We start from the raw sequence: 23,432 nt of genomic DNA on the forward strand, positions 1-23,432 counted from the left end.
CAGAGCCCCGGGACTTGCGTAAGTCCCGGGGTTTTCGGAGGGGGCGTGTCGGGGGCGGGCCCGAACTGTGGCGTTTTCGGGGCGTGTGGGGAGCGTTCCGGGGGCGGGCCTGGGGGCGTGGCTATGGCCCGGGGCGGCCCGGGGGCGTGGCCGCGCCCTCCGGACCCGCCCCCAGGTCGCGTCCCGGTGCGCAGGAGGCTCGCTGACGCGCGGGGATTTACGCCTCCCTACGGGAGGCGTAAATCCCCCGACAAAGGTAAGGGGGGGGTTTAGACAGGGCCGGGCGGGTGGGTTAGGGAGGGGAAGGTGAGGGGAGGGCAAAGGAAACGGGGGTAGGCTGCGCAGCTCGGCGCACGCCGGCTATACAAAATCCATAGCCTTGCGTGCGCCGATCCAGGTTTTTAGTAGATACGCGCGGCTCCGCGCGTATCTACTAAAATCCAGCGTACTTTTGTTTGCGCCTGGAGCGCAAACAAAAGTAGGCTATTCGCGCCTCCTTTTAAATCCGCCCCACAGTGTTTTCTGTCAGGAGGTCGCCACGCCACAGCTGCTGTTGCTGTACCTGACACAGTTTTCTGTTTTGTTTAGAAAATTACCATTTGTACATTTACAAAGCCAACTGGAGCTCACCCATGTGATTCACAAACAGCAGTCACATCTGTCTTACCAGCATGCTATTCATAAGTATAACGCCGAATGACAAACAGCTGCTCTCGTCTCTCATCGCACGACACTGGAACTTATCTGCAGGGATAAAAGCTGTAGGGTCTAAAAAAATTTTTCATTGCCTTAGTAACATGATTCAACCCGCAAATCTCATTTTGAGCAATTTTCAATCGCCCATCGTATTTACGGTGTGATGGGTACTTTTAGCCTGTGGATATTGCAGCCAATTTTCAAAGGGAAAGCATCTGCTTCCTTTTAAAAAGTAGCTAAAACCGCATGCTTTAGGGATGTACATTTGTTTGAAACTGGAAATGGACATTTTTGGTTTAAATCATTTCAAATTAATCAAATCCCTATCTGATCCAAAACCCTAAAAATGTTTGAGTTTTTCATTTCGGCAAACAGTGTGTGCTGTTAACTGAGAAAGTTATTAAAACCTGTGACCTCTGCCCCTTCTGTACTGATGCTAAAAGGGCAGAGACAATCCTCATAATTGCTATCTCAACCGCTTCTTTAAAAATGGCACCAGTTCGTGCTAAGTTTTTCAGATATAAAATGCCTGCATTGCTTTAGGACGATAATAATTTGAAGCTGTAAAACAGGTGCCAACTTTAAAGAGGAGACAGTAAAACAACATGAGGCTAAGGGGCACCATTGTTAAATCGGGTGCAGGAGGAGGGGAGGGAATTAAATTGTTTATTTTGGTTTGGCGATAGACTTAAATATCTAAACCTGTACACCCTAGAGGAAAGGTGAGATAGGGGAGGTGTGATAGCGACATGCACAGGACCTGAGCCTTTTGAATGGAAAGGAGGCTCGGGGACAAGGGGGATAGTCTCAGGAGTAATCTTTATAGAGAGGGTGATAGATGGAACGGCCTCCCCATGGAAGTGCTGGAAACAAAAACGGTTTCTGAATTCAGGAAAGCCTGGGACAAAGCCAGGAGAGCATTGAGAGAGTGATGGGGACAGATGGGCCATATGGTCTTTTTCTACCATCATCTTTCTCTTAAAGGAACAGACTCCCAAAAAATAAAACCCCAAAATGAAAATCTTGCCTCTGGTCTCCTGATTCGTAGCCCACTGCTCTAACCACTAGGCTACTCCTCCACTCCAAATCCTAAACCTTTGCACCTTGAAAATCATGAAATTCTGTATGTTGCTATGTAAACTGAGGGTCTTGGTACATACCTGCAGTATATCACATACAATTAAACCAGGGTTTCTTTTTAACTCAGCTACAAGCTCATGTGCTGTGCAAATCTGCTGTTGCTTTTAGCTAGGCATAGGAGGACACTGGAACTTGCCTTCCTCATGTCCAGCTTCATAGGGACAGTCTTCAATTTACATATTAGAATTGTTCTTACACCATAACAAAAAGATGCAAAATCAGTGTCTTATGTTCCAAACCCATGGGATCAAAATATCTGGTTAAAAAAATAATCTTGATTCCCGCTATCTGAATATTTGATCTCAGTCTCCACCCTGTAGGTTAGTGAAAATAGAATCAATAATCTGAAAACATGACATATAAAAACTTGAGGGATCGTGGTTACATGTAGCTCTTGAGCCTCGCTGTGATGGGTACAAAGCTTCATACCATCAGCCATGGAAAATACTAACTCACGTGTTGATGAAAACTTAAAAATGTGTTCTAAATGTATGTTTTCTGGCTAGCCCCTATGACCCAGAACGCATCTGTACATTAGAAAATGCCATACTGGGTCAGACCAAGGGTCCATCAAGCCCAGCATCCTGTTTCCAACAGTGGCCAATCCAGGCCATAAGAACCTGGCAATTACCCAAACACTATTCCATGTTACCGTTGCCAGTAATAGCAGTGACTATTTTCTAAGTCAACTTAATTAATAGCAGGTAATGGACTTTTCCTCCAAGAACTTATCCAATCCTTTTTAAACCACAGCTATACTTTGGCTTTTTTGACTGCCGCAGCACACTGAACAGACGATTTCAATGAGTTATCCACTAAGACGCCTAGATCTCTTTCTTGGGTAGAAGCACCTAATATGGAACCCAACATCGTGTAATTATAGCATGGGTTATTTTTCCCTATATGCATCACCTTGCACTTATCCACATTAAATTTCATCTGCCATTTGGATGCCCAATTTTCCAGTCTCACAAGGTCTTCTTGCAATTTATCACAATCTGCTTGTGATTTAACTACTCTGAACAATTTTGTGTCATCTGCAAATTTGATTATCTCACCTCGTCGTATTTCTTTCCAGATCATTTATAAATATATTGAACAGTAAGGGTCCCAATACAGATCCCTGAGGCACTCCACTGTCCACTTCCCTTCCACTGAGAAAATCCAGGTCAGTGCGTGCAAGGGGATGCACAATTGTGCACCTTACATGCGCCGAGCCATGCTGCCTTCCTCTGTTCCCTCCCACTAACCTAAACCTTCCCATCCCTTCCCCTAATTCTCCCCCCCCCCCCCCCCCCGACTCTTACCTTTTTGCGCCTGCTTCTGGGCAGGCGCAAGTTATGCACGCCGGCTGCCTGCTGGCACGCACTCCTCTGACAGCGGCAATGGCCGCTCTGTTGGAGGCCTCTGGTCCTGCCCCAGGACTTGCATGCGTCTTGGGGCTTTACGTGCGTTGCCGGGCCTTTTTAAAATAGGCCCGGTGTGCGTAAGGCCGGTTACGTGCGTAAATCCTCCGAAAATCTGGCCCTATGTGTACTATTGATATTTATAAAATAGCATTTTTGTGAATACATGCTACCACACACAAAACACCTTTAAAATGTATTCCTAATGTTCTTTCTCTTGCTAAATGTCAGATTTTCTGAACTGTTAAAATGTGCCAATGATAGACATGCAGGTCGGATCTTGTTGGTACTACATCCTGGTGTCCATATGAGATTGGCTACACAAATAAAATATCCTTTTTTTAAAATAGATTTCTAAATGAGGATATATAAACCACATGGGGTGACCTAGCAGTGTGCCCCATATTTTCTGTGGATGGCAGAAAAGTTTCCCTGAGGAAGCCTGACGGTGCAGCGTGTAGCAGTGCTGCACTAAGGACTCTAATGCATTAGCAGACACACTGCTGCAGTAAAAGCTATCATGCTGTATGTATGTACTGTATTGACACAGTGTACACACTTGTGGTTTATTTATTGTGCTGACACAATAGTGTACAACTCCTGCACTGGTATATACCATGTTGGTATATTAGTATACGATAAAAAGACAAAACAAACTAACAAAGATTTTCTCAAAGCCAGTGTATTTGAACCAGACATTATAGCTCTTTGTCAATATAATGCAATAAGGTTTTTTTGTATCTGATAATACAGATGGAAAGGGGTTTCAGCAAGCCGTCTGACCAGTACAGCTGAGGCCGGACCTGTCTATCATTAACCCCAGAAGTCAATTTTTTCAGATTTTTCAAAGCTATTATGTTTGTGAGTAATATGTTTCTAAAAAGTCTATAACTGGTGGCTTTTAAACAACCCCAAGTATAGTCCAAAAGATCAACTAGAATGCTTCAAAATCTAAGTCCCGGCATCAGTTATACACCAACTGCATCAGGTGAAAATAAGTCTTATCTGAATGGAGTATTTAGGGTCAAAACCTCTCACCTCTTGTGCTTTACAAAAGGAAGTGTCCTGGGTTAACTTAAATAAACCATGATCATGGCCGGAGCAGAGGATGTCGTGATGCTTGTTTCAGATGTGTGACCAGTTCTCAGTTAACCAACGTGATCTGGTATTCCTTGCTGTCAACATGAAGGCGTAACAAATCCAATCTTCCATTTCAAAAGCACCAGATGCAGGCAAAAAATTAAATGGAAAATAGTAACCAAACTATGATAGAATGTGAATGATATCTTTCATTAAAAAAAAAAAAAAAACCCAAGAGGTTTTGGACCTGATATTGAGCACTGTACAAAGAGAGGTTTGCACACCTGATGCAGCTGGTGTACAAAACACCTTTTTGTTTGTATTATCAGATAGAAAAATCCTTTTTGCATTGACATATGTTTTATGTTTGAGAGAGCTTTGTCGCTTTTTATTTACACTTGATCACATGCGCCAGAGCGGCAGTTCTTTTTTGGGTATATTAGTGTATGCACTGCGCTAGTTGTACATTAGAATACATACTGCTGTAGCACTACTTATCACATACATCTGTTATTGACGTATGTTTTATGTTTGAGAGATCTTTGTCGCTTTTTATTTACACTTGATCACGTGCGCCAGAGCGGCAGTTCTTTTTTGGGTATATTAGTGTATGCACTGCGCTAGTTGTACATTAGAATACATACTGCTGTAGCACTACTTATCACATACATCTGTTTTTGATGTATGTTTTATGTTTGAGAGATCTTTGTTGCTTTTTATTTACACTTGATCACGTGCGCCAGAGCGGCAGTTCTTTTTTGGGTATATTAGTGTATGCACTGCACTAGTTGTACATTAGAATACATACTGCTGTAGCACTACTTATCACATATATCTGTTTTTGATGTATGTGCACGACTAATGATCAGTTAACGAGATACTTGCTTGCTGATAATTTAGGTTCAGAAGCTTCTCTCTGATGTAATCAGCACAGGTTCATGTGAACATTTCTCTGATTCGGAGAAGAAAGTTACTAAAGATTACCAAACTGGTTATTAAAAGTTCCACCATTTTCTAAGGAAGCTTCATAATAATGAAACGGCCATGGTGATTAATGTTAATAAGCAATGTTTTTCAACAGTTTTAGCTCTATATATATCTGGAGTATTCTTAAAGAGAAAAATCAGTGAACATAAATTTATTTTAAGAAACACAAAGTTATTAGTAGAGAATTCTTTTTAATACTGCAATGAACTGCTCTTTTGGGTCCTGGAAAGATTTTACAGGCATTGAACATAGCTGACATGCTGCAAAAATTCTTGACCACTACTTTTACATTTTCTCAATATGACAAATCTGCAAAATTCTCTGCTTTTTACATAATAATTTTCGTTAATGTATGTTTTTATCTGTATGATTTTTGCTATTACAAATTTTTTTAATAATGTTACCAAGAAAAATTACATTTACAAATTTCTGTAATGATTCTTGAGACTGTTTTTTGTTTAGAGGTGAATTTTTGTGATTTTTTTGACACTAGAATTGCATACAGTATGCAACATTTGTTGATACAAGTCTAGAATAGGTTAACTTTTTTAAAAGCATTAGTTGAACTGGACAGCTCCTATTGTAAAATGATTGCAGTAACTTCTAGTTGGTGTCTTGTTGAATTGAAGAAGCATCTTGGTTGTAATGGAATAAAAGCACGGAATCAAGCACATGGACCATTGGCATCTTTCTTAGTATGCTAGCAGTTCATAAATATGAAACTGAGAGGCTCTTAAAAATAGGTCAGCTAGATTTGATTTCTGGGCCTGACATTTATTGCCTGGCAGGGGAGGGTAACTGAGGTGTCATTCACTGCCCCCAGGGGACATGTATTATGTGATGACTGAGGTCTGACTCGGTACAAGCATGCTGAGTTCCAGATGAGGCCATGGGCTGTAGCCTCTCAATAAGGATTATGATTACAATAGCTGTGCTTAGATAAGAGGGTAAGTGGGTTAGAAATAAGTTAATTGTTTACATTTGATTTTTTGCCTTTCCTCCAACAATTTGATCATTCCTATCATTTCAATATAATTTGTACCCTGGTTTCACAGTGTCCCATTGGTGTCCCATCCTCTTTCCACCAGGTTTCCTAGATGCCAATTATATCTACCCCTCCATCCAGTGCTATACACTCTTAACTCTTGAAAACAAATTGGAAGCCATTTGAAAGCTAACAAAATAGGAGCTATGTGATCATAGAGTTTTGCTCCAGTGATTAAACGTGCAGTAGAATTAAGAAGACATTGACGTGGTTTCAATGTTAATTTGGGAAATCCAAGATATCAATTACTGTAATTCTATATAAGTGGGAGCACTGATACCTGGACCACTAACTTGAAATCATTCAGCTTAAATAGGTTTTTTAGGCCATGCATTACTCTCAATTTGAAAAAAAAACAAACATTCTTTATAACACTTTTAATCTGTTGATAAAATGATAAATCAGAGCGTAGCCATACTCTCAAGCTTCTACCATGGGGTGAAATAGGAAACTGAATGTGGTTTAGGATTAGATTAGCAGGGAAAACAATGCTATTAGAACGTATAATGTCCATGAATTCCGTTTTGGATACAAAGAAAGTTTATAAAAATGCAATCACTGTTTAATAGCAGACACCAATGTTACTGACTGTCTCAGACCAGGTGGACCTCAACTTAATAAAACATTGAAGGTCATCTGCAAAAGTTTGATAACCATCACATAGGTTTGACAGGATCGTGCAGACTAGGGCTAGGTAGATGCTGAATAATAAGGATGACAACACAGACCCTTGTGGAACTCCAGTAGTGTTAACAAACCAAGAGGAGCATTGTCGATCTAACCTAATTTGTAAGAATTAATTTGGTAAAGAAGACAAAAGCCAAGTCAAAACTTGGCCAGATACCCCATATCCCTTGAGGTGGGCTAATAGTATGTCATGATCAATGGTATCAAATGCTGAAGAAATATCTAACATGACTAGGACGTATAGTCAAGTCCATGTCTGCTGTGAGCAAGGAGTGAAACAAGTAAAGTCTCAGTGGCAAGAGTTTTTCCAAATCCAAACTGCAATGGATCGAGAACTGATATTCCTTAATAAAGGAATTTAGTTGACAAGTTCATGAACTCATCCTAGAAAAAGTGCTACATCCCTCATTGCTGAATATCACTACGGTCACCTTTGAAGTACTCGCTTTTGGAGGCTATGAACCAATGCCAACACCTAGTCCACCCTTCAAAGCAATTTTGGAACTGTCTTTCTGGAATTGCCATCAGAGCTGACTTGAATGTCATCAAAATGTCTTCCTTTCAATATTTTCTTTATCTTTATCTTCAGATAAAGAAAAAAGTCATTGGGGTACAGATCAGGTGAGTAGGGTGTTCCAATACAGTTATTTGTTTATTAGCTAAAAACTCCCTCACAGACAGCGCCGAGTGAGCTGGTGCATTGTTGTGATGCAAGAGCCATGAGTTGTTGGTGAAAAGTTCAGGTCTTTTTTGTCTAACTTTTTCATGCATCCTTTCCAGCACGTCCAAATAGTGAACTTGTTTAACTGTTTGTCCAGTTGGTACAAATTCATAATGAATAATCCCTCTGATATAAAAAAAAAAGGTTAGCAATATTGCTTTGACTCTTGATTTGGACTGACAGAACTTTTTTGGTTGTGGAGAATTGGCTGACATCCATTGTGCACTTAGACGAATGTTTCAGGGATAACACGGCCCAAAACATAGTCTTGCCTCTCCAACAGGTCTTGACAAACTTAGACTCTCCTTTGCTTTTGTTCATCGGTGAGGTCCTTTGGAACCATTTTGCACACACCTTTCTCATGCCAAGATTTTCCTAACTGTTTCTCTATCAATGTTACTTGGTCTGCTATGTTTCTCACAGTCAGCCAATGACTTTGACGAACAATTCAACAAGTTTTTGCAAAGTTTTTGTCAGTTCTGCTCATTATTGGCTGCCCTTACCTCTCTTCATCAGTGACACTTTCTCTCCCCTCAGAAAAATGTTTAATCCATTTGTGCACTGTTTTCTTCATGGCATTACCCCATAAACTTGGACTAAAATGTCCCTGATTTCACTTCCCTCTTGCCAAGTTTGACAAGGAAGTTAATATTTGGTCGTTGCTCTAATTCAAGTTCCGACATTTTTGCGCTAACACTGCGGCTGTTTCGCGGCACACGATAACTGTTTCCCGTTTTACATATGCTCTGCCCCAACTCCGCCCCCTGAATATAAAATTGCGAATTTATCTCCTGCGATAACACCTTGGAAAATGACCCCCAATGTTAGGAATTATTAGGAAGGGAATGGTTAATAGAACGGAAAATGTCATAATGCCTCTGTATCGCTCCTTGGTGAGACCGCACCTTGAATACTGTGTACAATTCTGGTCGCCACATCTCAAAAAAGATATAATTGCGATGGAGAAGGTACAGAGAAGGGCAACCAAAATGATAAGGGGAATGGAACAACTCCCCTATGAGGAAAGACTAAAGAGGTTAGGGCTGTTCAGCTTGGAGAAGAGACGGCTGAGGGGGGGATATGATAGAGGGGTTTAAAATCATGAGGTCTGGAACTGGTAAATTCGAATTGGTTATTTACTCTTTCAGATCATACAAGGGCTAGGGGTACTCCAAGAAGTTAGCATGTAGCACATTTAAAACTAATCTAGTCTAACACACAGCACACCCCCCATTCTGTCTTACAGAAGAAAGTGTGACTTTTCTAGGGAAACTTAAAATAAAAAAAGCTTATCACATTATGCCCATTACTTTGCACCCAAGGGACTATAAGCTCATTTTCAAAAGTAAACTCCTTATGGCAATTTAACCCAGCCTACACAGAAGTTCAAAATGAAATACCACTCACTCCTCCACCCTAACTCAAATGTACTGTGAACATGTGCATACAAAATATCTAAAGAGGAACAATTAAATAACTTTCAATCTCTTTAATTATATTACACATAGAGAAAACATTCTCAGAGAAGGAAGCAGAGGCTAGAGCAAGAGACAAGGAAATTTAATTTAGCAAAACCTAAGCAAGTTATTGGTTGTTTCTGAAGTTAACCATAAAATTACTAATCAAAGTCAGAGGCCCGGGGAGAAATAAGCCTTTGAAGGCAAAGTCTGCAGCATTCAGCACTGCTTCTTCAGCCAGGCAAATAAGTAAGCGCTGTGACTCAGGATCAATACATTCTTTAACATGAAGAAAGGCAATAGTTATGACTCAGTCCTTAATCCATTAAATCAAAGTGGAAAAATACCTAAACAAAATAGGAAAATTAAATGGGAATCTGAATCTTTCCTAGCAAGAGAAACAAAACCAAAACCTTTGTGACCTGTAATCCCAGCAGAATCCTTTTATCCAGCAGCAGCATGGCTTCTTGAACCGGAAAGCTCAGATACAATTGTGGAGGATAATTTTCAAAAGCCATTTGAGTGAAATGTGATTTACCTGAAGAATGCAACTCACAGCACACACATTCTTCCACAATCAGGGTACACTTACAAAGAGATTGTGTTTAGATTTTGGGGGAGAGACACACATGCACTGCATTTTTACATCTGTGCATGGTATTTTCTACAGAAAAAGCAGGTGCAAGCATTTGCAGGGACTTTCCCTTTGAGAACTGGTGCACATCGATACAGTTTGAAACTTGCCCTCTGTATGGTCGACATGTAGCCTGACTAAACTTCCCAATCAGGCACTCCAGCAACACTGCTAGACCTGATCTATGGAAAAGAAAATACTCAGGGTAATCACTCATTTGTCGCAACATCAGCAAAGCCCAGTGTTGGACACACGCATGAAAAGGTTACTCTTCAGCTAACGAGGCAAAAAATTCAACAAAGATTTCCTTCTGGGTTTTCAGCTTGAACAGAACTGGGGCCGGAGGATCCAGTACCATCATTTGCAACTCCCCAGGGTTTCTTCCCCCCCCCCTATTTTATATCCCCTTCTCCATTGTAGCAGCAAGGCTCAGGGGTCATGGGATCACTAGCTGCCACCTCTCCTTAGGACTGTGAACACTGGCTCTACAGCAGTCTTCCCTAACCCAGACAGCAAACCAGGCACAGCACTGTTATTCAGCTATCAGGATGGCCCATTTCATGATTTCAAATTAGCAACCAAGAATTCACTCAGGGGTTGATGTTCAAATTATTTATGTGCTTAAAATCTGTTTGAATGAAGATATATGGTGTGTAACATGGCAAGGCATGGGGCAGGGCTTAACTTGACAGACTAGGGTTTCCCCTTTCACACCTCGTCATAAATCCTCTTTCAGGTTGGAGGCCCGATTTGATTTTTTGTCTGACTCCTCTCTCTTTTTCTCTGCTTTTGATTTGTTTTTGTCATTTTCATTTGGGATTTCAGGGCTTGCTGCTGCTTTGCCAGGGAAGACTTGCCCCTCCACAGTAACATCAGCACATCTGTCCTGTTTCACAAGGAAGTCTTTGATCTCCCAGGCATAGCTTCCATCCCGCAGCATGAAGATGGCACGATTCGAACCAACGATAAATCTGTAGGGAAAAAAGGCTTGCAGTCATTGGCTACGTCACTCAACACAAAAATGTATAGAACAAAAACCACATAGAACAGGACTAATCAAACATAAGCCCTCTTATAAAGTCGGGATGGTATAGAAATCACTTAATGGTTCCCTAACCAACTTTATCTTATTCACTTACAGGCCGATACAGTAAGGAGTGGTAGGAAGAGCTGCGTTAGTGCCGGGCACACCCGCGGTTGCCGCACGCACAGTCCAGCTCACCTACCGCTCGATACTATATGTAAATAGCTTGCAAATGCAAGCTGCGTCTAAGAAGCATCCGTGAAGCGTTAGGCCCGCGCAACCCATTTTACCTTATAGAGCGCTATACAGTATCCTGGGTGCGCTGGCCTAACGCTTCACGGACACGCTGGTATCTGTCATTTCAAAGACGGACGCCCGTGCAGGCGTCCATCTTCGAGGGCAGCTGGAGGCAGGGGAGCCGCGGTCGTCTTAAGAAGAACATAAGAAAATGCCATACTGGGTCAGACCAATGGTCCCTCAAGCCCAGCATCCTGTTTCCAACAGTGGCCAATCCAGGCCATAAGAACCTGGCAAGTACCCAAAAACTAAGTCTATTCCATGTTACCATTGCTAATGGCAGTGGCTATTCTCTAAGTGAACTTAATAGCAGGTAATGGACTTCTCCTCCAAGAACTTATCCAATCCTTTTTTAAACACAGCTACACTAACTGCACTAACCACATCCTCTGGCAACAAATTCCAGAGTTTAATTGTGCGTTGAGTAAAAAAGAACTTTCTCCGATTAGTTTTAAATGTGCCCCATGCTAACTTCATGGAGTGCCCCCTAGTCTTTCTACTATCCGAAAGAGTAAATAACTGATTCACATCTACCCGTTCTAGACCTCTCATGATTTTAAACACCTCTATCATATCCCCCCTCAGTCAGCTCTTCTCCAAGCTGAAAAGTCCTAACCTCTTTAGTCTTTCCTCATAGGGGAGTTGTTCCATTCCCCTTATCATTTTGCCCTTCTCTGTACCTTCTCCATCGCAATTATATCTTTTTTGAGATGCGGCGACCAGAATTGCACACAGTATTCAAGGTGCGGTCTCACCATGGAGCGATACAGAGGCATTATGACATTTTCCGTTTTATTCACCATTCCCTTCCTAATAATTCCCAACATTCTGTTTGCTTTTTTGACTGCCGCAGCACACTGAACCGACGATTTCAATGTGTTATCCACTATGACACCTAGATCTCTTTCTTGGGTGGTAGCACCTAATATGGAACCTAACATTGTGTAACTATAGCATGGGTTATTTTTCCCTATATGCATCACCTTGCACTTATCCACATTAAATTTCATCTGCCATTTGGATGCCCAATTTTCCAGTCTCACAAGGTCTTCCTGCAATTTATCACAATCTGCTTGTGATTTAACTACTCTGAACAATTTTGTGTCATCTGCAAATTTGATTATCTCACTCGTCGTATTTCTTCGCCGATGTCAGTCTCCGGAGGGGGGCTGCAAAAAAAGTAAGTCGCTTCGTTGCTTTACACTGCCAGTCCTCTCTCCCCTCCTCCCGGAGCAAGGCTGCTTTTTGCGCCTTGCTTCGGGAGGAGGGGAGAGAGGACTGGCAATCCCGAGCGTAGGATTGCCCGTCCTCTCTCTCTTGCAACTTTTTTTTTTTTCGCTTTTTTCCGCTTTTGTTGCTTCGGGAGGAGGGGAGAGGACTGGGGCTGCCCCGGAGACCAGCACCCATGGATGCGGCCAGGGCAGGTGAGCGGGGGCTGGGGGAAAGCTTGCCGCCTACCCTTACCCCTGCCTCTAACGCAGGGGTAAGGGTAGGCGGTAAGTTAGCAGGTTAAACGCGTGGCAAAATGGCAGGGTAAAAAAGCGATAGTCGGGGCGCGCGTTACTGTATGGGAGGGAATAGCTAATTCGAGCGTTTACATGTAATATACATGCCGCGGGTGGAAGGGGTTACCCGGTGATTTAAGGACGCGGTAAGAGTAGGTTAAAGGGGATAGTGTATCGCGGGTTGGACTAATGTGGCCGAAAAGTGGGTAGAAAGCGGGTTAGGAGCAGGGTAACCGCGGCCGCACTTTACTGTATTGATCTGTTAGACCGCTGAAGTGAGTAAAACGCAATTTGCTTGTAATCAATGGTCTCTCATGTTTTTTTTCTTAATACATTTAAAGTCTTCAATGAAAAAATTGATGAACTTCTTAGAATTCTTTAAAATACACCCATACCAGAAGCCTTTCTGATATGTAAAGCTGAGACGAAGAGCCCAGTAGTGCACAGACACAAAAATGTGTCAATTTCAAGAGCAGAATAAGTTTTAACAAGATAAAAGAAAGTTTAAATGAGCAGAAAAAGATCAAGCATGGCCACAGACATAAAATTCCAATTCATCCTTTTCAGGATTTTATCATTTGGCCACTATTGTGAGCTTTTTAAATAAGAAAATCAAATTAATGTTGAATATGAAACTAAACAAAATTCTACTGCTAAGTGTGGGAATTATAAGCTTTGCCAGCAAGCCATTTCATCAGGGTTTAAACACTAACTTCCCTTCTCCCTGACCTTTGCCTGAATAAAAGCATCACTTGTGCTTAAGCCTCTCTGCCTAGGAAAGGATACCTGACTATCATGTATTTCTCTGGCTTGTGCTTGGCCCTGAATTCCTGGGGGAGGGGCTGGGTGTTCCCTAGTCAGAGGCAGGACACAGTCAGGAGGTATAGAATTCAGCAGCCAATGAAATGATCCATATACACCCCCTGAACCAAGCCAATGGTGTAATGACTCGTCTGTTGCTATGGGGAAAGTAGCCAATCATGTAATGACACATCATCTGCCTTTGTATGAATGTACAATAAAAGAGGGCTCTGAGGAGTGCTAAGCCCTTCTCTTTTCCCCGCCTGCCATGAAAGCTGCCTGATGCGTATTCATTGCCTCCATATTCTACAGCTAAGAACCGGATGATGTACTAGAATCCGCCTTGAGCCGCGCCCTTTCAAATTCAGAAAAATGCTAAAGACACGGCTTTTTCAACAAGCTTTCCCAGATCAATCTTTCCATGACGCCCGTCTCCCCTACCCTTTTACATATGTTGTCTTATTTTTCCCAGATATAAATCCAATACAATCTATCACGTGTAAAAATTTTGTTTTTCTGTGTTAATTATTTTCCATCTCTCTCCTTCTTCTCTTTTTAGTTGCAATGTTGCTAGTGCTTGTTGTTCCTGAGCCTTGTAGTTCTTATTTATCAGTTGCCCGCTTCCCCCTCCCCTGTTCATTGTACTTTCCTTCTTTTCGTTAAATGTAAACCGATATGATGTGTATTTTAATGTTGGTATAGAAAAGCTGTTAAATAAATAAATAAATAAATAAATCACAAAACATTTTCTCTTCCGAGCTTCCCAAATGTGTCCTGGGACCCCACAAATATTCATAATATGCAAATTTATGTCATGCATATTCATTGTGGAGAACCTGAAAAGCAGTCTGGCTGAGGTCCCCAGGACAGATTTTGGAAGCCTTCCACCTTCTCCCTACCTCCAATGATAGCAGAAGCATTACTACTACTCAGTATTGAAGGAGACAGCATTATTCTACTTCTCTAGTTCTATAAGTTATGTTTTTTTAAATTATGTAATAAGTCACCATTTAAGATATAATTCCAGAGTCAAGGATTCTAGTATTTTAACTGAAAAAGGTTTGCCTGCAATGTCTTCCCTTTGTACTGCCAGTTTTTCTCCATCTTTCCACCACATACTATCACTCTCTTCAGTTTATTTCAACCTTCACCATCCCTTCCCAGTTCATCTACCCTCTCTCTCCAGCCGAGAAAAACTATGGGATCGGCAATAAAGAGCTCTTGGCAATAAAGCTTGCATTCGAGGAATGGCGGCCTTGGCTCGAAGGCGCTCAACATCAAATAACCGTATTTACGGATCATAAAAATCTAGAGGTTCTCCACCACGCACAACGTCTGAATTACAAACAGGCCAGATGGTCCTTGTTTTTTAATAGTTTTGATTTTGTGTTGAAGTACCGCCCTGGAGATAGAAACACCAGAGCAGACGCTCTTTCGCGCTCCTTTCATTCAGAGGATGTGCCTGACGAGCCACAGCACATAACTGACCCGAAGAAGATCCTCTTGGCATCCACTCAGTCTGTACCTGCTGGTAAAACAATCGTTCCCAAAAGACTCAGGAAGAAAGTGCTCTTTTGTGCGCACGATTCCAAGCTGGCTGGCCATCCTGGCCAACGTCGTACCCTGCTCAAGATACAGAAGCTGTATTGGTGGCCTACCATCAAAAAGGATACCTATTCCTACATGGCATCCTGCACCAATTGTGCTAAGAACAAACCCGCTTCTGGACAACCATGGGGTCAGATGCCACCACTGCCAGTTCCGGAACGACCCTGGTCGCACATCACAATCGACTTTGTAGTCTATTTACCTACCTCTGGAGGAATGAATACCATCTGGGTGACAGTGGATAGATTCAGCAAGATGGCACACTTCATGGCGCTCCCTGGCATACCTTCAGCCTTGGAGCTTGCAAAGCTCTTCATAAAGCACATATTCCAGCTCAACGGACTTCTTCTCACATCATATCCGACCGTGGGTCCCAATTCACGGCACAATTCTGGAGGGCCTTGTGCAAATTGTTTGACATCTCTCTAGACTACACCTCAGTCTATCATCCGCAGTTGAATGGCCAGACGGAACGGATGAATCGAACAATGAAGCAGTTTATTTGTGCTTATGTCACGTCCCAACAGAATAACTGGGCCGAATTGCTTCCATGGGCTGAATTCACCCTCAACTCTCATCCAGCAACATCTACTGGATTGTCACCATTTGAAGTGGTTTTTGGATGTTCCCCAACACCGCCACTTCCACTGAAGCTCTCAGTGACGTCCCCAGCAGCTCAATCCACTGCTGATGATATCCATAATCTGTGGGTTCACACAAAGGACATGCTAATCAAAGCGAGTGCCGTGCTAAGAAGTACTACGATGCGCACCATTCGCAAGCTCCAGTCTTCAAGCCAGGAGACAAGGTCTGGTTGTCAACCAAGCACCTCAGACTTAAGCTACCCTCCTCTCGGTTTGCTCCTCGCTACGTGGGACCATTCCCAGTCCTTCAACGTATTGGAAAAGTCACCTATCGTCTGACGCTACCATCTGGTCTCAACATCCATAATGCTTTCCACTTTTCACTTCTGAAACCGCTCATACTCAGCAAATTTACTTCCAAATCTCATGACCCACCTGTCATCAATGCAGAAGACGACTTAGAGTTCAAAGTCGAAGAGATTCTGGATGTTCAAAAAAGAGGCAATACTTTTGAATACCTTCTAAAGTGGGAAGGTTTCAGCCACGAAGAAAACTCTTGGGAGCCTCAGACCAATATCCTGGACAAAGATGCTTTGTCAGTTCTACATCGCGCATCCTTCAAAACCCAAACCTGGTAACCGAGGAGATCGCTCTTTGAAGGGGGGTACTGTTGCGACCATCCATCGCTGCCCGACGTCTCCACTACACCCACCTTACCTCTTTGGCGACTCCTTCTTTGCTTGATGGAAGTTTGGCTGCCGTGGCATTATCTTGGCGACCTTCTCTGGCATCCCTGGACCAGCTCGATGCTGCCTTTCCGCCATGTTCTCCTGAGGGCTAAGGGCGCGCGCGTGGCCCCGACTCACCAGCTGTGGCGCGAACCTCAGGGGCGTTCCCCTGAGGTGACGTCATCATCACTAGATATTAATGGTCTCTTGTTTTGCTAGCTAATCGAGTTAGCAAAGGGTTTACTACCTAGCTGCCTCCAGGTATTGCTGCGGATGGGATTCGCTCTCTACCTTGCTACTCTGCCTCCTCGGATTTTACCAGGGGTACCCGCTCCTCGGGGGGCCTCGCTCTCTCTTTTGCTTTTCAGGTCGCAATCTGGAACCGGTACTCGCTCCTCGAGGGCCCACGTTCCCGGACCTGCTACTGAATATAACTTCTGCCAGGAAGTCACCGCTGCCTACAACACCAGTGAGTTACCATCTCTCTCTCAGAGCTTTCCCTGGAACCAGGTACTCGCTCAAGGGCCTACGTCATTCCAGCTCCTGGGCTGTTCTAAGAGAATATCTTGTGAGTGTTAACATCAAGGTTCTGTTTCTGAACTCTACCAACTCACTATCTCAGTTTTTCTACAGCTCAGCCTTCCTAGGATCGCTGTTCCAGTGCCTGAGGGACTACAGCCCAGCCGGGCTTCTCCAGCTCACTACTGCCACCTCTGGTGGTTCTCAAAAACAGTTTAATAAAAGATCTAGTGTATGTCTGTCTCCCAACTCTGAGCCTGACCGGTGGTCCCTCTCGGGATCTTCTCCCATGGGTGTGGTCATCTGCCACCGGCCCAAGGATCCACCCACAGCTATCACAAATAACAACACCCATACACCTCTACATACCTGACACGACTTCTCCCCACAAAACATACCTACTGTACTCCTATGGACCACACCCTCCCATTCTCCCAAATGCCTCCACCAAAACTCCATTCCTTCTACAATTCTATGTGGAAAGCAGTCCCAAAGCCACACCTCTGCATGTTTTCCCTAATGTATTTTAATTTTGTCCTCAGCCTTAAGGATCAACCATTTCTACAGATGTGGTTTAATCCTTTCAAAAATCACTTAGAACATTAGAAAAAAAGCCACCACTTTATTTATTGTGGGTTTGTTTTTTTTTAATATTCCACTTTTCACACTTTTTTCAGCACTTCAAAGCGGATTACATTCAGGTACTGTAGGTTTTTCTGAAAATGTAGTAAACCCCATTACTACCCATAACAATTTCTAGAACTGTGCACTGAAATGCGCATACAGATAAATACTTCTTCTCCCCACGCTACGACAGAGTGGATGATTTTCTTGTGAGATAAGACAGCAGCAAGTAAATGTAAGGACCCCTACCTCTGTATATCATAGTTGGCATTGAAAAGACTGCCCTGCCACAGACTAGTAATCTCTTCTGACTCTTTCTCTGTTGGATTTCCTGATACAGTAACAAACATCATTAATGTCTTTCCTTTTTTGGTCATCTTCAAGATACTTTCAGGATTACTGGGATCCAGCTTGGAGAAGTCTATGGGTGCAGATGGCCTTTTGTGTTCTGGAAGATCGCCTTCTTCTATGTCATCATCTTTCTGTGTTAAAAAAAAACACACACCAACAACGTCACTAAATACCAACTAGGATCCACCTATGCAAGTCAGAACCACTATTTTACTTAGTATTGTGCTGGAAGGATTTAGGGCAACCTGAGTCAGCACATAACTTTAAATATAATTAAAAACCTCTGTCATATGGGTAGACAGCAGGATTGCAATAAGTACTGAAAGAAAACAGATCAAAAGGTCTCATTTGTGCCATCAGCTTCCTCACCAGCAGATGTGCCCATATAAAAGTTTAACTATTTCTGGCTATGCACTGTTTTTGGATACACTTAGGGGGTCATTTTCCAAGGAGTTACCGCGGGAGATAAATTCGCAAATCGCGCTAACAGCCGTTAACGCGATTTGCGAATGCAAATTTGTAATTTGGTATTCAGGGGGCGGAGCATATGTAAAGCGTGAAACAGTTTATCGTGTGCTGCGAAACAGCCGCAGTGTTAGCGTGGCTCCTATCGCGGCTAATAGCTACAACCCTTTCATTTGCGTTACATTGTGCGCTAGAGGCCGGTAAAGGTTTATCGCGGGCCACGACAATTCAGAACGGCTTATTTCAGGGGAGGGAGAGAGAGCGAGAGAGAGAGCGAGAGAGAGCCTTGCTATAGATCCTACTCCCTAGACAGCTATTTGTATCCCTATGAGAGGCTCACCTAGTAACTCGAGGTGGGGATTAGGTATGAGAGTAGGGGGCCACTTTAACATTCCACATGAGACGTACGAACAGAACAGCGGTCTCTTGTGAAGATTTGATGACCTTCGGAGTGAGGAAACTCACTCCAAGAAGAGATTTGGGCAACGTTCTCTCAACCTAGCTTAATGGACACTCTACCTGGGCAACAACAAGCTAGGTTGAGAGAACGTTGCCCAAATCTCTTCTTGGAGTGAGTTTCCTCACTCCGAAGGTCATCAAATCTTCACAAGAGACCGCTGTTCTGTTCGTACGTCTCATGTGGAATGTGAATGTGGCCCCCAACCCCCTACGCTCATACCTAATCCCCACCTCGAGTTACTAGGTGAGCCTCTCATAGGGATACAAATAGCTGTCTAGGGAGTAGGATCTATAGCAAGCAAGTGTCTCTCTCTCTCTCTCCCCCTCTCCCTCACACACACACACACTAAACAGAGGTGTGAGACAATTGCTCAGTACACCATGTTGCTTGCAGCACCTAAGAGTGGAAATAGGCTGTCCGGACACTTTCGTGCAGTGCGATGATTCGTTGGTTTTATCGTGCACCGCGAAGATATTTCACGATTTGCGAACACATTTGCACAAATCGCGAAAACATCGCCGCACGCGATGTTTCCCCACTGCACGAAAAAAGCCTCATTTTCATGGGACACGCCCCTTAATGCGTTACCAATGCGATATTGGTAAATGAGGCCCTTAGTGTGGCTTTATCTGGAAATGTTTGTTTCTTTGTTATAGATTTCACATAACACCTGCTATACATTTTTACTCGTCTGGTTTCAGAGAACACAACTGATCAGATGCATGCTTTAACAGCAAAAGCTGCATCTCGAAAACAAGCTTGGAAAGCACTGTGAAAAAGCTCCAAGTCAGTGATTTGCTCCAGCTCTGAAGGTGATCCTGCTATAAACTGAGTAGTGAGGTGAAATTCAGCATTTCAGCAAACTTACCCAACAAGTAACCTGGACAGTGTTAAAACTGAGTTCTGAACAAAAACAGCCTTTTCCAAATTAAATGTAGATATATACAGAGGTAAATGATTTTAGGGTTCTAACTCCAATATCAAAATGGGGGCGTACCTCCAAAAGTCGTTAGCTGGATGGGAAAATCTATGCGAAGTAGAAGGGCAGTGGATAAAACTAAAATGAGATATAAGAGCAACTAATCTTGTTGTTAGGAATGTAAATACAGAGAAGAGGAAAAAGAGTTATGGTTTTTTAAAGTAGCTGAAAACATAAGGAAAGCAGTCAGGAATGCAAAAACTCAAACAGAAGAAAAAAATAGCAAATATGGTAGAATGGGGGGGAGAAGACTTTTTTAGATATATTAGTAATAGGACACGTGAGACTCAAAAGGTGAAGAGGGGGAATATGCAGAGACGGATAAGGAAAATTTCTTAAATGTTTCTAATGGGTGTTCACTGTGGAAGGGCTTGGAGTAGGGCTGCATAAAACAAACACAAATAAGATTGGAAGTGAGTTAAACAATCGATTTTCAGAGCAGTGTTTTCATGAGGAACGAACTAAACTTAAAGTAGATAAGGCGATGGGTCTGGATGGGATACATCCGAGGATACTTTGGAAACTTAGAGATGTCCTGGCAGCTCCGCTGGTGACTTTTTCAATGTTTCTTTAGATTCTGGAGTAGCTCCACAGGACTGGAAAAGGATGGATGTAGTCCCTATTCATAAAAGTGGAAGTAAGGGGGAGGCTGGGAATTACAGGCCAGTTAGTCTGATCTATGTGGTGAGCAAACCAATGGAATTACAGCTAAAAGAGATTTTTGGTTTTGAGGGGGAAAAAAATCCTTTACTTCTGGCTTTGTACCTATTGGAGGGTGGGACTAATTGAATTGCCAGGCTATAAGATTATTGTGTTGAGGAAGAACATAATCTGTCTGCAGGTCTTCCTGGATTCACAAGACTTCCAAAAATGCTAAATGAACTTTTATTGTGAAAATTATTTTAGAACCAAGTATAAAAGTTGTGCATAATTGCATTACTGTGTGCCTCTGTTTCTGAAGTGGGCAGATTTAACTGAAGCCAAGAAGTGTTGAATCTAGACTGCTTTGCTTGGTTTGAGAAAAAAAAAGTCTGTCAGTGGATTAGATAAACGCACATGCATGTCAAGGAATATTTTGTTCACTGATAATCTCAACTATTAAATGCCTTCCAGGATCCTCAACTGGTAGAAAGTAAGGACTCTGAAGTCGACCTTATCATCCATCCTGGAACCAATCTCGATTGGGAATCTATCCCTTGCTATAAGTTATTTAGGAAGGCCACAGTACAGAAAAGATGGAATAGCAGAAACAATATCCATGCAACTGAAATGCAAGGGACATGGGATAGGGAAGAAGCAATTACATTAATATACACTGGCTGTCAAGGCTTTGTCCATATGGTTTTTGAAATAGAACTCTTTTTAGAATATGTTTTTTATAGGAATATTTTTGTAATGCAATAATTGAATAAATGAAGACTTAGATATATGAGTGAAGTAGTGACTATTCTATATTATGGTTTAAGGTATTAATCTATCTTTGAACAGTCTCTGGCGGTTTTTTGTATAAAATAGCTGACGTTACATTTACCCAGTCGATATTAGGGTAACTGAAATCTAGTAAAAAAAAAATAATTGGCTAAAGATAAAATACCCTTTGCATTAACAAGATATTCTTATAGGGAAGTAAGTATATAATCAATTTCCAACAAAACTTAATGCATACATTCAACAATTTCTTTTTAATTTATACAAATTTTTATCACATTTGATCTTATATAGACAATTAAGAAACATGAATATGTATGTGTTTGCAAATAGAGTATTTTTGCTATGACAATACTGTAACATATCACTTATAATCAATCACACATCCACATTCATACAAAAAAACAAAATTTAAACAGAACTAGGCTAATCACTAAATTGTCTCCAAAACCCACTCTTGCAGGAAAAGACCAATTCATCTCCTTAATGCATCCTAAAAAGGACAGTCAGATCTCTCGCTCTTAAGGACAGATCTTGTCTGTTTTGAAGATCTAGGATGTAAATTTGGGAGTTATTCCCCAAATAAAGTTCCTCATACAAGTTCTTGCAATTTGGGTTAGAGATCTGGATGTCCTTTTCAGAATGCATTAAGGAGCTGGATTGGAACTGGGGTCCCCTAGTGGGGATTATCGGAGGTCACAGTTTTTACACGCCTGATTACACACCTGCAGAAGGAGCTGGCAAATACCTGCACGTGTCTGTGTGCGGATATTTACGTTCCCACATGCACAGTGACGTAGAGGCACTTAGCCCTGCTTCTCACCTCCCACTGTTCCAGCAGACGCGCCATGTCCGCATCATTGTAATCCCGCACATTCTTCTTCTTCTTGTGCTTCTCCGAGTCCGCGCAAGAGACCAGCAACAGCAACAGCAAGAGAAAGCTCCGCGAGACACGGCTCGCACGACTCGGCGCCATAGTTAGCATCATGCACGCAGCAGCGCAGCGCACCGCCCCTCGCTCGCGAGATCCGTGAAAAAGGGCGGGCTCAGAAGAATGGAGGACAACAGACGTCAGACAGGCCTGCCATTATTTATTTATATTTATATTCCGGCGCTGTTACCGAAAGAGTCACAACTCTTTACCGTATCGTGATACCATGGAAAGTCGGAAATGGTACTCCATAAATACTACCAACACAGAAACGTAACTACAGAAGCAGCCTCACCGTGCTGACTTAAATACAGTCAGACTACAACTGCTGCTTCCGGTCCCGCGGGGGCTCATGGTACTGCGCGTGCGAATAATTGATGAGCGGGTTATAAACTGTGCCTTACAGCTGCTGCTTCCGGTCCCGCGGGGGCTCATGGCACTGCGCGTGCGAATAATTGATGAGCGGATTATAAATTGCGCTTTACAGCAGCTGCTTCCGGTCCCGCGGGGGCTCATGGTACTGCGCGTGCGAATAATTGATGAGCAGGTTATAAATTGCGCCTTACAGCAGCTGCTTCCGGTTCCGCGGGGGCTCATGATAGTGCGCTCACGCCCTGTGGCTGGCACTGCTGTCAGTTTTGGTGCGTATGAGTCTTTCTTTCTTGTGTTTAGGAAAATATTGGGCTCACGTAAAGTAACGTGAGGGTGCTAGAAATGTTTTTGCTGTTCTTAGGACGGATGCTATTTTTTTCTTTCGTGATGATGCTGTGTGCGCCAAGGAAATGGGCGAGTTGGGGATGAGGAAGGCCTGGGCATCTAGAAGGGTGTTTAGGGTTGCCAGCTTTTCCACAGGCCACGACTGGACACTTGAGGACTCTGGGGGGAAGCATCATAAGGAGGCGTGTTCATTCACCCTCATTTGCATACATTCTGTATTGGGAACACATGATATCAGGCCTATTGTAACATGCATTCAGGGCAATACAGTAAGGAGCGGTAGGGGGCAGCCGGTGGGGGCTGCCGGCGGCTTCCAGCGGCTTTCAGCGGCCCCCGCCGGCGAAGACGGACGAACGCACGCCCGTAGTGCACGGGCGCTCAAGCCAGCGAAAGCACATGGATGTGCGTGCGTGACGTACGCCGCGACGTCACGCATGCGCGTTCATGTGCTTTCATTGGCTTGAGCACCTGTCAATTTGAGTGCTCTAGCCAGCGAAGCGTACGCCTTGACGTCATGCGCTTCGCTGGCTAGAGCACTCAAATTGACGGGCGCTCAAG

The 23,432-nt window shown here is 43.0% G+C and overlaps 1 protein-coding gene across 1 annotated transcript; it reads right to left on the reverse strand.

Moving 5' to 3' along the window:
* Nucleotides 1-9,236: 9,236 nt before the first annotated feature.
* Nucleotides 9,237-22,659, reverse strand: MESD (mesoderm development LRP chaperone). The gene is made up of 3 exons (XM_029575283.1): nucleotides 22,050-22,659; nucleotides 17,793-18,025; nucleotides 9,237-10,824 (listed from the first exon to the last, which is right to left on the reverse strand). Exons 1-3 carry the CDS (start codon nucleotides 22,212-22,214, stop codon nucleotides 10,572-10,574), a joined length of 651 nt encoding a protein of 216 aa, XP_029431143.1. The 5' UTR covers nucleotides 22,215-22,659; the 3' UTR covers nucleotides 9,237-10,571.
* Nucleotides 22,660-23,432: the final 773 nt, after the last annotated feature.

Source organism: Rhinatrema bivittatum, chromosome 13 (assembly GCF_901001135.1).
Source record: "Rhinatrema bivittatum chromosome 13, aRhiBiv1.1, whole genome shotgun sequence".
Taxonomy (NCBI): domain Eukaryota; kingdom Metazoa; phylum Chordata; class Amphibia; order Gymnophiona; family Rhinatrematidae; genus Rhinatrema; species Rhinatrema bivittatum.

Coding starts and splice junctions, on each gene's coding strand:
- MESD (XM_029575283.1), bottom strand. CDS start 22,214: ATGATGCTAACTATGGCGCCGAGTCGTGCGAGCCGTGTCTCGCGGAGC. Junction 18,026..22,049: donor GTCTGCTGGAACAGTGGGAG/GTGAGAAGCAGG, acceptor TTTTTAACACAG/AAAGATGATGACATAGAAGA. Junction 10,825..17,792: donor GCCAACTATGATATACAGAG/GTAGGGGTCCTT, acceptor TTTTCCCTACAG/ATTTATCGTTGGTTCGAATC.